This window comes from Lycium barbarum, chromosome 4, assembly GCF_019175385.1.
Source record: "Lycium barbarum isolate Lr01 chromosome 4, ASM1917538v2, whole genome shotgun sequence".
Taxonomy (NCBI): Eukaryota; Viridiplantae; Streptophyta; class Magnoliopsida; order Solanales; family Solanaceae; genus Lycium; species Lycium barbarum.
This window is the reverse complement of record NC_083340.1, coordinates 3841064-3858517: the sequence shown is the minus strand read 5'-3', so window position 1 is coordinate 3858517 and position 17454 is coordinate 3841064. Positions and strand designations below refer to the sequence as shown.

The 17454-nt window shown below is 35.3% G+C and overlaps 2 protein-coding genes across 4 annotated transcripts; one reads left to right on the top strand and one right to left on the bottom strand.

Moving 5' to 3' along the window:
- LOC132634886 (puromycin-sensitive aminopeptidase) lies at positions 1–9710 on the bottom strand. 3 transcript variants are annotated; one of them, XM_060351021.1, is made up of 33 exons: positions 9480–9710; positions 8774–8881; positions 8263–8340; positions 8084–8128; positions 7847–7987; positions 7682–7757; positions 7403–7479; positions 7170–7283; positions 6969–7043; positions 6780–6887; positions 6284–6496; positions 6129–6190; positions 6010–6037; positions 5835–5921; positions 5708–5733; positions 5497–5560; positions 5329–5409; positions 5175–5222; positions 5036–5054; positions 4891–4907; positions 4715–4771; positions 4504–4613; positions 4339–4419; positions 3851–4034; positions 2841–2989; positions 2615–2753; positions 2083–2229; positions 1890–1971; positions 1633–1805; positions 1033–1143; positions 839–955; positions 343–414; positions 1–252 (listed from the first exon to the last, which is right to left on the bottom strand). In XM_060351021.1, the coding sequence occupies exons 2-33, from the start codon at positions 8849–8851 to the stop codon at positions 172–174; spliced, it is 2940 nt and encodes a 979-aa protein (XP_060207004.1). In that variant the 5' UTR covers positions 8852–8881; positions 9480–9710; the 3' UTR covers positions 1–171. The 3 variants fall into 3 exon arrangements, with proteins under 3 accessions (XP_060207004.1, XP_060207005.1, XP_060207007.1); XM_060351022.1 differs by having other exon boundaries at positions 8774–8878; XM_060351024.1 differs by lacking the exon at positions 8774–8881 and having other exon boundaries at positions 9480–9708.
- Positions 9711–14155: 4445 nt separating this feature from the next.
- Positions 14156–17070, top strand: LOC132637084 (uncharacterized). The gene is made up of 4 exons (XM_060354231.1): positions 14156–14537; positions 14592–15119; positions 15793–16400; positions 16528–17070. Exons 1-4 carry the CDS (start codon positions 14156–14158, stop codon positions 17068–17070), a joined length of 2061 nt encoding a protein of 686 aa, XP_060210214.1.
- The last annotated feature ends 384 nt before the right edge of the window (positions 17071–17454 follow it).

Sequence of the window (17454 nt, the reverse complement as noted above, 5' to 3'; positions counted from 1 at the left end):
GCAGGTATAAACCGCTTGTTATTCAATAAGCACTGAATTATAAATTTTACTATTATCTGTTTCTAAATTTTACTGAAACTATTAAATCATCATAGCTTGTTCAAAATAAATACTAGTAACAGTACAGTTAATCCGAAAATGAAAAAGAAAAAAGAAAGAAAAAAACGAAAATCAAGCTGCCAAGCTCTTGGATGCAATTTCGAACACGTTCTCCGAGAGTCCCTCAGTAGACAAGATCATCTCCAGTTGTTCCTGTAAAACATAGCATATTTGTTACTCAAATGGAAGTTCACAGATACTTAAAGACATGGATGCATAATGTTTGAGCAAGCAGCTACTAACCTTAGCGAGACTTTGTCGTGTTTCATCATAACGCTTCCACCTAGAGAACGCTGACACCATTCGTGAAGCCACCTGCCATGAGCATATAGAAAATCGAAAATGTCAATAGTTGTTCAAGCAATTTTTGAGTTGTTTATTGCAAGAATATACTGGACCAGCAAGCTGTATCATTTTCCATGATAGTTAAGAAAGAGAGGTGCATGTCTCGTGAATTATACTTCTGAATAAACTAGAAATTATACGTAAGAACCATAACATTTCGCGATAAGGGTTGGAGCTGAAGGGGTGGAAGGGGGTTCATCCGGACCCGCCAGAAAAGCACACTATATATACAAGGTCACCATTTTTATGTATATATACTTATATAGTAGATAATGTACCCCCTTGGAGAAAATCCTGCCTCCAACACTGCTCGAAATTCATTGGCGAATGTTCATGTGTTAAACTGTTGTTCCCATGAAGACTAAAAACAATTGAATAAGTATTTTTAAGAGACCTGTGGATTTATCTTGTCAAGTTGCACCACCAGTTCCCCTAAGAACTTGTAGCCGGAGCCATCCTTGCAGTGGAAGTTGACAGGCGACCCACAAAATCCTCCAATCAACGAATAAACCTGCATTTGTCCAAAATAAGATATAACGTCTTATAATTGACGTAAACTAGAAAGACATCAGACCAGAAAGCACATACCTTATTCGGATTACGCAGGTCAAAGGATATATGACTTAGAAGTTTCTTCACATTCTCAACATTACCAGGCATGTCTGACATAGCTTGAAGCGCAAGCCACTTGTTCACAACCTAAGGAAAAATAGAGTGAGATAAAGAGAATTTTTATGCTCGTCTTAGTTATGAATAATTTGAGGTCACGGAGGTTAACCAACAATTAGACGGCAAGTACGGGTGACGGCAAGAATTACAGTCAATGTTCACCCAGAGCGCATTTGGACATGAATTGTGTGATGTTTGAATAAAAGTTGCATTTGAAGTTAAGTTGAAAAGGGGTATTTGGCAGTTGTTGTGTTTTGGACATGTATTTCACTCGAAAAATTGCTGAAGTTTTGTGAGTGAAAAATTGGAGTTCCTGAAAAAATATTGGACTTACAATTTTTTAAGTTTAAAGTGAAAATCGAAACAATGAATAACCAAACAGGTTATTCGAGGAGAGAAAAAAGCGAACTTTTTTTATGTACTTTTTTTATGTCCAGACGGGCCCCAAGTTTCCCTTTATGGGACTGAAAAATGACATCAAGCAATAGTGCAAGGTATTAGAGAGGCGTAAAGATGTACCAAGTAATCATGCTGCCACTTGTTATAGAAATCAGCCAAAATTTCTTCACGAATTGCACGTTGCTGATCAATAGCCACTAAAGCTGCAAACTGATCTGTCATGTTCGTGGCAGTTCTGTATTCATTCAATAGAAGTTCTGTGATTTCTGGTTCTTCAAGCGATCCAAGATAAGCTGTAGACAAAATAGGTCAGCGGAGTTCTAATTTGTCAAATTCTTAAAAACACTCCATCCAGAGAGATAATAAGAAGAACGAACCAAGAGCAACATTTTTAAGAGCACGCCGTGCCATATTGTTATGATCAAACTCATATGCACCAGAGCTCCTGTTGTTTTTAGCCTGCAAAGTATATTCCAAGTTAATATTTTTTTCATTGATAATGTTTTGAGCAAATTGAGGATCAGTATTAAGAAAAAGTAGTAACACTTTGAGAGTTTGAGATGTTATTACAGTGATAAGGAGCTCTTCTTTCAAATCAGAAGCCAGTTGCTTCCTGATAAAAGTCCGGACTGCATGAACTGCATCGGGGTCGGCGACTGTCATCATGTCCATGATTTCTCCTACACCTGGCAAAGTTATTGCCTTCGCAATGAATTCCTGAAAGGATACAACACCAATTAGCAAAACTAGGGGTGGCAAAATTAGCCTGCGAAAACATGATCCGCCCCAACCCGTGCAAGTTTGGGCTAGTCATTGACCGCCCATTTCAGCCCAACCCATTTTAGCCATCAAAATATTTGGCTGATATGTAGCCCAAATTGATCCATCAGAAATCTTGTCAAGATATTGTCAAAATGACTTTTATTTGATATTTTATATATAGCCATAATAAAGGAAAAATATACTTTTATTAGGTACTAAAAAAACTAGTAAAAAAGAACAAACAAAGAAATTAAAACTTAGTAAGAACTGCGGGGAGTCCAACCCGCCCATTTGACACCCCAAAACACAAATATCTACAAGAAAAGAGGAGGGCAAGCACCTTATCCAGGCTCGAATCAGTGAGTATACTTTTGATTCCTTGCAAAAACTGAGGGTTAAGAACCAAAGCCTTGTTCTGTTGGAAATCAGCAACCAGGCTGAGCATCAGCTTCCTTGCCAACACTTGCCCAGCCTCCCAACTGAAGGACAGATAATATTACTGTCTGATTATTTCAAATTTGTGATCATCTAAAAGATAATGAACGAGAGATCTCGAAAATACAAACCGGTTAAACTCATCAGAATCATGAGCAAGAAGGAAAAGTAGATCATTATCACTGAGATCAGACTCAAGACGGATGGGAGCACTGAAACCCCGTAATATAGATGGTGTTGGCCTCTCAGATACGTCATTGAACACAAACTCCTCCTCCTTCTGCATATGACAAGAAAAAAGTCTTTTATTATATCCTTATTAGGTTATAGGAGGATCAAAATGTTGCATAAGCATTATCTATTTTTCATCAAACTTATCATTTTGCTATGCAATGAAACTAATCTACAATTAGCAGGATATAAGCCAAGACTGCTGTTTGTGATTTCATTTCAGTTCTCCAAAGAACGATGGAAACAAGAGAAAATTTAGATTCTACTTTCTACTTGGTGAAAACATTAAGGGTTAATAGCACTTTTGGTCCCTCAGCTATTCGTAAATTCTGATTTTAGTCCCTACGATATTTGACTAAGCACGTTAAACCTTCAATTAGTAAAACTGTGAAATTTTGATCCCGTTGCTTGTGTATATTCACAAATTTATCATAAATATTAACTGTTCTACCACTTGATTATTCATGAACTATGTTAAGTTTGTACCATTACTCTATATCTGACGGTAATATATTTGTATAAATAGTCAAATATAACATATTTTCTAACTGAAGGGACCAAAAACATAGATTTTAATTAATTGAAGGTTAAATAAGTTTTGTAATATATCACAAGAACCAAAAATAATATTTATCAATAACCTGGGGACCTTTACTATTACCCCAAAAATTAAATATATCCAAAATTAGGATATTGTAATCTGTAAGAAGCTGTTCAAGGCAACTGGCAACTTTATCCATAAGCCAGTTGTTTCATCGGTAACATCAGCAATTAAGTTAATGAGTGACATGAAGTAACCTTTCCTGTATTTCTTATTTTCCCAGGGAAAGAAAATAGAAAGCCACACTCCATATATAGAGTTTAATCAAGTGGAATGGACAGAACAAGTCAATCAAAGTTCCAGAATAACCTTCGTTACACGGAGAACTGTAGTGTATACAGTTTGACCACTGCTCGAAAAACTCTCCAATTTCCCATCGTGATAAACGGAAGATAGAGGCATGTCCTTTCCACTTGAATCTAACAGACCTACTGCAACAGGAATAAACATAGGTTCTTTTGTAGGCTGACCGGGAGTTGGAGGCACCTCTTGACTGGAAAAACATCAGATGAAATATGTCAGCCTAAACGATAAAGGTTTGCAGATCTAAATGAAAAGAGCTTTTTTCATTTTTGGCCCATCGGCTTAATTACAGGTGCTAGCCAAATATACAAAACTAATACACTGATTACGTACATTATATGTATATTTGGTGTATACAATATGGATATTATACATATATTTATACTTGATATACAAAACCTATACATTTGCTGGCAATTATTTGCTGGCAATTATTCTTTTGAGAGGTCCAAAAGTGTAATTATCCGAAACGAAAATCCATTTTATGTTTTTACCTAAACTTGAGGGAGAAAGTGCGTCCTTCAGCATTATAATTAGTTGTAACCTTCACTACAGGTGTTCCAGCTTGCGAGTACCTGCATTTATGTTTTCATTTAAAAGCTTAACTTTGAGAGGAATCACGAATTCTAGTTCGAATGGCGGAAGGAAGAGTCGGTTACCATAACAAGAAATTAGCAAAATCTGCATTGTTGGCATCACGCATGGCAGCAAAAAAGTCTTCACAAGTTACTGCTTGACCATCATGCCTCTGGAAATATAAATCCGTGCCCTGAAGGAGAAAGGAGGTATATATCAGATTCTTGAGACTCTCAAGTGCAGAAATCAATTGTCGGTACTACAACAATAGGCAAGATATTATCTTTATCTTACTTTTCTGAATCCTTGGCTCCCTAACAGGGTTTTGTACATCCTGACCACTTCAGCTCCCTGATAATGAAAATAGTGAATTAAGCACACATAAGGTCATGGATGTGGAGGCACAGCAGGGAGAGGAAGGGAGAGGCACGAAATGTCACATGAGGGGGGCAACGGAGGAAGAGAATTACCTTCTCATATACCGTAACTGCATGTTATGAATATCCAAAGCCAGACCAGCCATCACAACCAAACATCAGTAACAAAATTATTATTAAAATTGAATCAAAAGAAATTAAACCTCCTCTTCAATGTACACAGTTAACTGAAACTTGCCTGTGTAGAAGTTATCCATCTGTCGACATAAAAAGATGGAAAAAGAAGAATGAGTAAACTTTCCAAGCAGGTGGCTTAAAGAGGTAGGGGAAGCACTTGCTAAATAAGGATCATCCGTATTCAAAGAGACTATCGGTACCTTTATATAAGAATGAGGCCGGACAGGATGAGCCATTGGACCAGCATCCTTCAAAATCAGGATAATAATTAGCACATTGGACTAGTCATCTACAATTCAGTCACTCATAAGAAGGAATATTATAATGACAAGAACTTGAAAGAACTCTTTGAACCTGTGGGAACTGATACATTCGAAGCTTTGAAACATCAGCAATCCTTTTCACAGGACGGCTTCCCAAATCAGACGAAAACTCCTGCATGAATCATTCAAGAACCTTATAAGCTATTACTACCAGAAAAATGTCCGTGTATCCATCATCTACAACAGGAATACATCCAACCTGATCACGGAAAACAGTAAGTCCTTCCTTTAAACTGAGCTGGAACCAGTCACGACATGTAACTCTGCATTGAGATCAATAGTTAAAATGTCCATGTTATATACATCATTCATTTTACACCAAAAGATCTAGAAGATACAAACATTAATTTAATAGAAAACATAACAACTATATCAACCAGCTTTTTATTTTCTGTAAGAAGGGGACGAACCTGTTGCCTGTCCAATTGTGGAAGTACTGCAACATGGACAAGAAATGATGATTTACTCAGAATTCAAGAATCAGTATACAAGATAAAGTTCATGAATTTCAATAGCTTATGAAAACATATCACACACCTCATGTCCAATCACACCCAATATTGCCGCATAATCAGCATCTGTTGCAGTTTCTGGAGACGCCAGGACAAGCCTAGAATTGAATATCTGTTGAAAACAAAGTCAAACAATTAGGTTATAGTTAAGAAAAGTCATAAATCAAACAACATAATGCATAACATCTCAAACATCATACGTTCAAGCTCTTGTTTTCCATCGCTCCCCTGGCAAAGAAATGGAAAAACAGGTTATGATCCATTAAAAAAAGAGAAGAAAAGAAAACTGTCGGTGAAGTGAAGAAAAGAGAGAACTAACATGTTAAAATCAGGAACAGCGACAATATTAAAAAGATCCAGGTCATACTCCCGCCCGAAAACCTGTTCGAAAATGTAAAAGAAATTGTCATAAGATCATAACTAAGACAACAAAGATATCTAACTTGATGTTTATAAAAGAAATCAAAATTTCACCTCTTCGTCCCACTTCATAGCTGCCTTGAGAGAATACATGGCATGTTCTGTCTTGGGCAAATCTTGTGGTGGGGTCCAGATTCTGAGGGAGACCTTACGGCCAGAACAAGTTGTAAATGTGTCATCTCTACTCTCCAACTGACCGGCAACCAACGCAAAAAGATAACTGGGCTTCTTGAAAGGATCCTCCCAAACAGTAAAATGTTTTCCGCCCTGCAAAAAAAAAAGGAACAATTACATTTTTGGACCGCTCAAGAAAACAACAGCCAGAAAATGTATAGGTCTTGTATAAAAAGTAAAAATATACATATTGTATACATAAATATACATATAATATACATAATCATGTATATTTTGGTTACCGCCCGTAATTAATTTCGACCGGCAGGCCAAAAATGATAAAAGTCCAAGAAAATGAGAATAATAATTTGAGGAGTTGCATAAGGGTTATTATAGAACAACTTTCAACAAATACTAAAGGAAGATTCAAATGTACCTCAAGATCTCCTTGCTCTATAAGGTTTCCATTTGACAACAATACAGGGTACAAAGATTTGTCTGCCTCTATGCGACAAGTGTATTTTGCCATAATGTCAGGACGATCCTAGTGGAAAAAATAATAGCCATTAGCAAGCATTTCAAGGAAAGACAACAACATCCTAGAGGCCAAAAAAGAAATGCAGACCTGATAGAATGTAATTTTACGGAAACCCTCAGCCTCACATTGGGTACAGAAATTCCCTGATGACTTGTAAAGCCCCTGAAGTAAATATAAATAACGTCAATAATTTAAGCATAGAAACCAAAAAACTCTTTTCAGTCTTACTAAAATTTGAAATGCGGGGAAAAATTGCAAATAAAACAAAATCTTGCCCTCCTATTTTACCTCTAAGGATGTGTTCTTCTGAGGATATATTTCTGTCACAATCTCCAAGGTGAATTTGCTACTTGGAGGGGATTTCAGAGTCAGGTGGCGCGAGTCCACGCGGAAATCTTCCTCCTAAAGCACATCAATCGTATCGTATATGAGTAAAAGTAACATCATCTGACTTATGTCTTATGTAAAATTTAATGGACATCTTTTTGAAAATTCTAGGAGCACAACTTTGAGATAAGTACCTTCAGCGGATTGCCATTGATCTTTACTGATTGCAACTTCAGATCTCGCCCATCTAGGACAAGTGGGGAAGACTGACCTGGACAAGATAAATTAGCAACAATTGTGAGTACTGGAATAAATACAAAAAAAAAAAAAAAAGAGCTTCAATCAGCCAAAAAGTATGTATCGCTTAATTCAAGTATATCAACCCAACGAAACGTTAAATAAAATATGACATTTTCTTTAAGAAACAAATTATGGATGAAAAATAAGCAAATCGAAGGGGTAACACAATTTACCTTCAACTCTGGGGTTGACAGCAATTTTGGAAGCGACAATAGTACTTTCCTCACCCAGTGTGAATTTCAGATCCAGCTAAATAGCATAATTTGATTTAGACTCATTTAACTTGGAGAAAATCCAAACTTTTACCTAGAATGAAGGTCAAGAATCAAGGGACATACCGTGTCGAAATAGTAATCAGGTTGTTTGTAATCCTTCAGAAAGATTTCCTTTGGTGCTTCCATCTTGGATTCTTCAACTTCTTTTGGCAGAGGTTCAGTTGCAACTGAACAGATTAATCTCCGGTCAATTCTTCTAGGTTGCTGGGAGACATCCAAACATACAAAACAAACATCAGCAAAGAAAAGCATTATTGGCAAAATATGCAAGTATGTTATTATCTGGACGTAATTGCTTACAACTAATGGAAAACGTGCGGTTTGACACCTCCTCCAATGCGTAACCTAATTCAAAGAGCAAACGACTGAATATAAGAAAAGAGAAAAAGAAGCACCAGACAAAGTAAGACAATGCATTAAAAACCAAAAGCAGATAAGTAATGCGTCTAGCAGAAACAAGTCAAGAAATATTCACAAACCTCCGAAGTGAGGTATTGTTTATATCTGCAGATATCCCTCGAACGCCCTACTGAAGTAACACGGCAACTTGCCTGAAACTACAGAGGAAGAATGGAAAGCAATTATTAGGCGATATCAGGTCACTAAAAGCTAGCTTACATTAACTATATACTTCAAAGGCACCATTAGCACACCTAAAGAAAGTCTAAAACCTAAAAGAATTAAAATACAAGTGTGGGAGAAAAACTAGAACCAATTATAAGTACCACCTATAAATGCCAGAACCTAAAAGGATAAGCCTTTTCCAGTGCCAAAGATAGGGATGAATTAAGATTGTGCCTCTCTAACTACTCAAAATCGGTAACAGCAACATCGATAAAGCTCGAATATATCACTTGTCCAGTCACATAGTTTATCAGAAGACCTATACCACTACTTGACTCTCAAATAACTAACACCACTTTCAAGTTTTGCATTATTGCTTAGCATTGTTTGCTTATAGAATGAAAAAAAAAGGAGTTGGATAATCACAGGAGCATTCGAGATCAAACCCAAGAGACACGTCTTCGAAAAACTCGGACCCTTGCAAGGCAGAATCAACCGAGCCATCGGCAAACCACACAACGCCTAGGTAATCTACTGTTGATAATAATAGTTAGGTTTAATCTTCACAGCCAAACCCAAATAGTTCACTAATCTAAGATTCTAAAAATAACTCTTCACAAAATATAAGCCAACCCCAGGTTAAAAAATCCTATGAAGATTCAATCTTTACAAAATATAAGGCAACCCCCAAGTTAAACATCCTATAAAGATTCAATCTTTACAAAATATAAGGCAACCCAAGGTCAAAAAATTCAATAAAGATTCAATCTTTACAAATGACAAGGCAACCCCATGTAAAATATCCTATAAAGATTCAATCTTTACAAATTAGAAGGCAACCCCAAGTTTAAAATCCAATAAAGATTCAATCTTTACAAATTACAAGGCAAACCCAAGTGATTAATTTTTTAAAGGAAACCAAAAAAAGCCCTCAGATCAAGAAAAGACTACTAATAGCACAAGAGAAATAAGAGAAGGAAGCAATGGCTCTTAAAAGGGTTTGAGAGATATATGGATAATCCAAAGAATATGGACAAGAAAAAATCAATTAAAAGGACATCTGAAAATTTGAAATATTGTCAGAAAGTAATCCAAAAAAAAAATTATTCAAAATTTAGTATTAATGGTTTACCTCTGCTTGCAAAAGGGTTGATCAACAAGATCAAGAAAGTAGTCCTGTGTATAATCAACAAAACGCAACCCCAGTTTAAAGATGTCTTTGTAAAGATGAAGATATTTGTGATCTATGAAGTGACATATGCTAATTATATAGAGTGCTAGGTATTTTTCAGTAAAATTCAGGTTTTTTTGTTTTTCAAGAAATATGGTCCCATTGGTGAGATAATTATAATAGGATTGGATCTTTTTGCGGTTGTTTTTTGTTTAATATAATTTATTTATTTTTTTGGTGGGGCTGAAAACTGGGTTCTTAAAGGGGGAATTGGCGGATGTCTTTAAATTTTGTTCTTCATATTTAAAAATTTTAAATTTTGTCCTTCGCCCAAAATTTATAGGTTTCAGGTTTGAATTTTCATTCAGTTAAAAATTTTAAAAAAAATCTCAAAGCAGAGTTTAAATTTCGCTATGCTCCTACCGGCATACACTTGTTAAGGAATTGTCAAAGTTATGCCGGACCCGGCATAATTATGCCTTATGGGCAGACTAGGCATAAGTATGTCGGGTCCAACATAACTTTGGTAATTCCTTTACAAGTTTATGCTGGGTCCGGCATACTTATGGGCAAACTTTTAGTTAAGCCTTAACTAAATGTCTTTTCCTAGTTATACCTTATGGGGCAGATTTTTAATTAAGGCATAACTAAAAGTATACTCCATAAGGCATAACTTTTCCTTAAGACATAGACTTTGTCTTATAAGGCAAATTTTTATTTATGCCTTAAGGAAAAGTGGTTTTATAAGGCGGAATTTTTCCTTAAGACATAAACTTTGTCTTATAAGGCAAATTTTTATTTATGCCTTAAGGAAAAGTTCCGCCTTATAAAACATACTTATTGTTATGCCTTATGGGGCATACTTTTAGTTGTGTCTTAACTAAAAGTCTGCCCATAAGGCATAACTGGGAAAAGACTTTTAGTTAAGGCTTAACTAAAAGTTTGCTCACAAGTATGCCGGATCCGGCATAAACTTGTTAAGGAATTACCAAAGTTATGCCGGACCCGGCATACTTATGCCAAGTCTTCCCATAAGGCATGAGTATGCCGGGTCCGGCATAACTTTGGTAATTCCTTAACAAGTGTATGCCGGGTCCGGCATACACGCGACCCAAACCTTGCCTTACATTTTTTTTAATTTATGCTTAAGCGGGGGTTCGAACCCAAGACCTCATGATTTCTGTGTGAAAGCTCAAGGTTGCAATGCGAAGGGCAAAAATTAAATACCAGCAATATGAGGTGCATAATTTAAAGACCACAAATATGAGGGGCAAAATTTAAAGACCACCCCAAAAGAAGGGCAATCCGCGCAAAAAAATGTCTTAAAGGGGACATTTCGCACAAATACCTATCTTGGGTGGTCTTTAATTCTTGTCCCTCGAATCGTTGGTCTTTAATTTTTAGTCTTTAGCATTTTAAGTAATAAAAAAATGGTCGAATCTTGACATCAAAAAAATAAAAAAAGAAATTCGGCCTACCCTAATCGATGACTCAATTTCACCCTTTTCGGGCAAAGTTTCTATAAACTTATGCCGAGCGAATTAGTTACTACACAATTTATGCCTAATAATTTTATTTCTACAGAATTATGTTGACTTTGCTTGCGATTTTTTTTTGGTCGACTCTGCTAGATCGAACTCAAAATTTCTGATTCAGTAGACCAGCGAATAGAGATACTTTAACCCATAAATTTTCGTTAAATGAGAAGCAGTGACAAAAATTAAAGAGAGCGATTTGAGGGACAAAAATTAAAAACCAGACTGTACGAAAGGAACTTGCGCAAAAAGTTGTTTTTAAAGGAAACAAGTAAATATGGGACTAAAATACTGCTTTGTTCAATGCAAGATTGACAACACATTATAGGTAATGGACCTTGAGTATATTATTATTGGAAGTTGGAACTTTAACCAAACAAAAAAAAAAAAAAAGTAACATACGACACCTCTTTGAATATGATTCTATTTGAATTCATTTATATTATCGAGCATCTATCATACGACGCCTTTAGCTACTCAGATGCCACGAAAAGAATATAAACACAACTTTTGTGCAAGTACTTTTCACCAATTGAAAATCCCCTTCGCACATTATTAAACTGATTTGTAACGTTCCCTTGTAATTTAAGATATAACAATTTTACAAATAGAATCATATTCTAGAAATTAAAAATACTTTGAAAGAGAACAATTTTAAATTGTCACATTTAAACTTTATAAAGAAACAAAAAGTTGGGGGTCATTTGCAGTTTTGTCCCTTATTTTGTGCTTGTCTTTAATTTTTTCCTTTCAAACGGATAGTTCTTTAACTATTTGCTCTTCAAATCAAACTTGTGCCTAAAGGAGCATAAGTTACGCATCATGATATCCACAACTTATGTCATCGCCCTTAAAGAACTTATGTGTCGTTAGATATAAATTTGACTTTGAAGGGTAATAATTAAAGACCAGCTCATTTGAAAGGCAAAAATTAAAGACCAGTCCATTTGAAGGACACCCGTGCAATTACTTCAAAAGTTGTGTTTTGAAAAAATGAATATGATAACTAGACAACAAAAAATTGCGCGGATTGGCCTTCAAATGGACTGGTTTTTAATTTTTTCCCCTCAAATTGTTGGTCTTTAATTTTTGTGCCTACTTCACATTTAATGAAGCTTTGTGGGCCAAAGTATCCTTATTCGCTGGTTTATGAAATCAGTGATTCTGGGTTCGAACTCCAGCAGAGTAAAAAAAAAATGCAAGGTAAGGTTTTCATAGATACTATGTCAATTCGGGGCAAAGACATAAATTAAGTTATATAGAAACTATGCCCTATCTGGTATATATGGGACTAAAATACTGCTTTGTTCAATGCAAGATTGACAACACATTATAGGTAATGGACCTTGAGTATATTATTATTGGAAGTTGGAACCTTAACCAAACAAAAAAAAATAAAAGTAACATACGACGCCTCTTTGAATATGATTCTATTTGAATTCATTTATATTATCGAGCATCTATCATACGACGCCTTTAGCTACTCAGATGCCACGAAAAGAATATAAACACAACTTTTGTGCAAGTACTTTTCACCAATTGAAAATCCCCTTCGCACATTATTAAACTGATTTGTAACGTTCCCTTGTAATTTAAGATATAACAATTTTACAAATAGAATCATATTCTAGAAATTAAAAATACTTTGAAAGAGAACAATTTTAAATTGTCACATTTAAACTTTATAAAGAAACAAAAAGTTGGGGGTCATTTGCAGTTTTGTCCCTTATTTTGTGCTTGTCTTTAATTTTTTCCCTTCAAACGGATAGTTCTTTAACTATTTGCTCTTCAAATCAAACTTGTGTCTAAAGGAGCATAAGTTACGCATCATGATATCCACAACTTATGTCATCGCCCTTAAAGAACTTATGTGTCGTTAGATATAAATTTGACTTTGAAGGGTAATAATTAAAGACCAGCTCATTTGAAAGGCAAAAATTAAAGACCAGTAAATTAAAAACCAGTCCATTTGAAGGACACCCGTGCAATTACTTCAAAAGTTGTGTTTTGAAAAAATGAATATGATAACTAGACAACAAAAAATTGCGCGGATTGGCCTTCAAATGGACCGGTCTTTAATTTTTTCCCCTCAAATTGTTGGTCTTTAATTTTTGTGCCTACTTCACATTTAATGAAGCTTTGTGGGCCAAAGTATCCTTATTCGCTGGTTTATGAAATCAGTGATTCTGGGTTCGAACTCCAGCAGAGTAAAAAAAAAATGCAAGGTAAGGTTTTCATAGATACTATGTCAATTCGGGGCAAAGACATAAATTAAGTTATATAGAAACTATGCCCTGTCTGGTATAGTTTGTAGTAATTAAGTTATACTACACACTATGCCTAAAAAGGCACACTACAAAACTATGCCTTAAGATATAACTTTTTCCTGAATAGCCATAGTATCTATGAAAATCATAACTTGCGAATTTTTTTTTTAAACGCTGGTGGGATTTGAATCCAGAATGTCAAGGGTATTTTCGGCCACTTTTTTATTACTTAAGGTGCTGAAAGGAAAAAAATTAAAGACAAGCAATTTGAGGGACAAAAATCAAAGATCACCCCCGAAAGAGGACATTAGTGCGAATGACCCACTGGACAATCCACGGCCCAATCTTTACAAAGTGTGGGCTAGCATGACTACAGAATGTGGACCATTGGGCTTCAGGTCCATTTTCTTGCACATAAACTAAAATGATCAAACAAGAATCTTTTTTAATCATGTACTCCATGGGAACCGGCCAATTGACAGTTATATACATTCCCCATAAACTATTGACATATTTGTAGCCAAGAATTTGGTTTAGCAAATAGAAGCCAAAAGGATTTACAAATATAAAAATAAAAAACAGATTTACCGTGTATTTTTTATTGGGAAAGTAAAAAATTTAGTCCTAATTTCATGCATCCACTAATAACACTCCTAAAATAACTACAACACGTTTCTTGTTCCCGATAAAAATCCTAGCAGTGCATGATAAAACTTCCAGCAGTTCCTAAACGACGAAATCTTTTCACAACCAAAAAAATCCCAGCAAATCCTACACCAAAAAAAAAAAAAAAACAATCTTCAATGTGATACAAAAAATTGAATACAGTGATTTTATGGCGAATTTACCAGTATATATCCATTACAATGGTTACTGGAATGTTGACAACAATTTTGTAGAATATCAAGTTGACGGAATATTGATTCGTACTGATATCAAGTTTGAAGATTTCGTTGCTACAATTTCAAAACAATTGAGTGTGGACGTCGAAATTAATTCTTTAGAAATCCATTACAAAGTCGATGAGAATTCTCCACCTATGTCAATACACAATGATATGGGGTTGCTTGTATACATTGAGATGAAGAAAATAACTCAGGATTTCGGCAAGTATCCACTTTGTATAACAGTGAAGGTGAATGATATATCTTCCGATGATATGGAACTTGATATACATGAGTTTTCAGACTGTGATACAGTTCCTCTAATTGACGGAGGTAATGAAAATGACTAGCAACATGACTTTTTGGAAGAAATTGGGATAATTGAAGATCCTGTTAGTCAGACTATCATCAAAGGTCGATTGTACAAGTCTAATATTTTCAAGCTGCGGAAACTGAATGATAAAGACACTTGTTCAAGAAAAGAAAGATTGTTGACACAACGTATGGCTACTTCGAATGTCATAGGAAGTCTTATAGTGGATAAATTTGTTGACCCAAAAACTGTATACACTCCCAGGGACATAGCCAAAGACATGAAGAAACAATATGGTATTGACATAAGCTACTCAAAAGCCCATAGATCGAAGAAAAAGGCACTTGAATCATTAGGAGGGAACGCAAGTGAATCATATGGAAAGCTACCTAAATACTTATTTATGTTGATGCATTCAAACCCAGGATTAGTTGTTAGCTTGAGTAAGACTGATGAAGGACATTTCATGTATACCTTTGTGGCATTATATGCATCAATAAAGGGATGGGAGTATTGTAGACCAATTGTGGTGGTAGATGGTAGCTTCCTTAAAGCATCTCACAGAGGGACTTTTCTAATAGCAAGCACTCAAGATGCAGCAGGTGTGTTGCTTTAATTATATGTTGTTTACAATTATAGATGAAGTCGTAGCAGAAACATTCATTCAATTAAAACAAAATGGCCTGAAGTGTTGACTATACCAAGGATGTAGTTCAAAATGACTTGATCGCTAATTACAGGTTTTGTACTATAAATAAACACATAACAACAATGGGTTCCATTTAATCCGGTAAACCTTATATACCTATAACGTAACAACAGTAAGATATAATGAAATCCTTATCTTAGAGTGCTTGCCATTAGGGAGAGGAGGCGATAAGGGAGAAGGGAGAGGGTGTTTAGAAGACGAGGAGATACATTTTAAAGAGAATTAGATCATGTTCCCTGTCGATCAGATCTAAATAGAATTAGAGATACATTGTATTCTGTTCATCCTCGATTGTGAGCAACCAAGGATAAAAAAATGTATATTTTCATAAAATGTTTTAGTTGTATACTCAGAACTAATAGCATATAATATTTTCGAGTTATTTTTTAAGGCACGCAATGTGTTTATTTTATTATTGATGTTACCACATATTTATACATCTAACAGATAAGCTAAGGACCATTTATATATGTATATCCGTTGAATTATTTCTGTGCATATCTACATGATGGATGTCATTGGACGTGGTTTTTATATTTATAAATATGTAATATTTATACATCTAGGTAAGATTCTACCTCTAGCATATGGAATTGTTGATTCAGAAAATGATGCTTCATGGAAGTGGTTCTTCGAGAGGTTTAAAGAAGCCTTTGGTCAGAGAGAACAAATGTGCATAGTATCTGACAGAAACGAGAGCATAAAAAAAGCAGTATTTGAGGTGTATCCAGATATCCCTCATTGTTGCATGTGGCATTTGTGGAATAACATTAAGGGAAATTTCAGGAAGAATAAGAAGAGGTCGAGGGAGATATTTTTTGCCATGGCCAGAGCATACACTGTTGAAGAATTTAATTACTATATGTCTGAGATGGAAAGGATAGATAAAAGAGTGAAGGATTATTTGTTTAACGTTGGGTATCATAGATGGTGTAGAGCGCATGCCACCTGTATCAGAACCATGACAATGACTTCTAATATTGCTGAGTGTGTAAATTCAGTAACTAAAGAAGCAAGGAATCTCCCAGTAATGCGGTTGTTGGAAGAGACGAGGAATTTGGTACAGAAGTGGAATTTTGAAAACATGAAGTTGGCGCAGGCAACCTTTAAAAAGATCACCGAAAAGTATGAAAGTATGGTCGATGAAAATTATGAAGCCTCGCAATACATGACGGTAGAAATATTTTATTTCTCAATAAACATTCTACTTTTACTGTTTATTGTACTCTTATCATAGTATTTTTTTTTTCTCCTAATTATAAATATAAATGTAGACTCATCATATTGTATATCGAATGCAGGTTACTCCCTCAAATGACTACTTACATACAGTGACTGGTAGTGGGAATGTATTCATTGTGTGCATTAGAGAGCGAACTTGTAGTTGTGGAAGGTTTCAGTTAGATCAAGTTCCATGTCCACATGCTATGGCAGTATTGAATCTAAAAGGGTTAGATGGAGAAGAGTATTGTTCGTTGTATTACACTAATGAATATATGGCTAAGACATATGAAATCTTAGTAAATCCTCTCCCGCATGAGAAAATGTGGAAAGTTCCAACAGATGTGCTGGAGCAAGTTGTATTGCCACCAATTGGGAAAAAAAACCCGGGAAGGCCAAAGGTGTCAAGATATAAGTCAGCTTGGGAAACAAATATTAAGAAGTTTAAGACTACATGGGGGAAATGTGGACATGAAGGTCACAACAGGAGAACGTGTAAGAAGATGCCGAAAAAAGGCGTAAGCAAGTTTGTGTCATGTGTTGTAAAGTTTCTATTTGCAAACTTATGTTATGAGAAACGACTCTTTGTTTTATTGAAGATTGTTGTGGTTTTTATTAGTTGAATACAATCTAATGCTATATCTTTATAAGCTCTTTATAATTGTGTATCCATATATATCACTGGTCATAATTATTGTTACCTCATTTCTTCACTTTAGTCACTTTATTCTAATCCCTCCACGATCTAGGATGGTGTTGCCATGAGAAATCCATTACAGAGCATGTAAAAGCAATTTTGAAAGGATTATTATTTTCTGAACCTTCACTTTTGTACTTGCATATGTGTGCATTTATATTCTTCACCGTTACAGAGCATGTAAAAAGCATTTTTGGAAGGTTTGTTATTTTCTGAACCTTCACTTGTGTAAATGAGTAGCTAACTATGTGAATCTCTTTTTAGTATCTTTGTTTGAATGCGATAGCTCAGTGGCATTCCATTTCTTGAA

Excerpts from the sequence above, each read along its gene's own strand:
- LOC132634886 (XM_060351021.1), bottom strand. The coding sequence starts at position 8,851 with ATGGCTCGGTTGATTCTGCCTTGCAAGGGTCCGAGTTTTTCGAAGACG. Across the intron at positions 7,988-8,083 it reads CCGCACGTTTTCCATTAGTT|CAACCTAGAAGAATTGACCG; the intron begins GTAAGCAATTAC and ends GATGTCTCCCAG. Across the intron at positions 2,990-3,850 it reads CAGTTCTCCGTGTAACGAAG|AAGGAGGAGGAGTTTGTGTT; the intron begins GTTATTCTGGAA and ends TGTCATATGCAG.
- LOC132637084 (XM_060354231.1), top strand. The coding sequence starts at position 14,156 with ATGGCGAATTTACCAGTATATATCCATTACAATGGTTACTGGAATGTT. Across the intron at positions 14,538-14,591 it reads AGTTCCTCTAATTGACGGAG|ATCCTGTTAGTCAGACTATC; the intron begins GTAATGAAAATG and ends GGATAATTGAAG. Across the intron at positions 16,401-16,527 it reads AAGCCTCGCAATACATGACG|GTTACTCCCTCAAATGACTA; the intron begins GTAGAAATATTT and ends TATCGAATGCAG.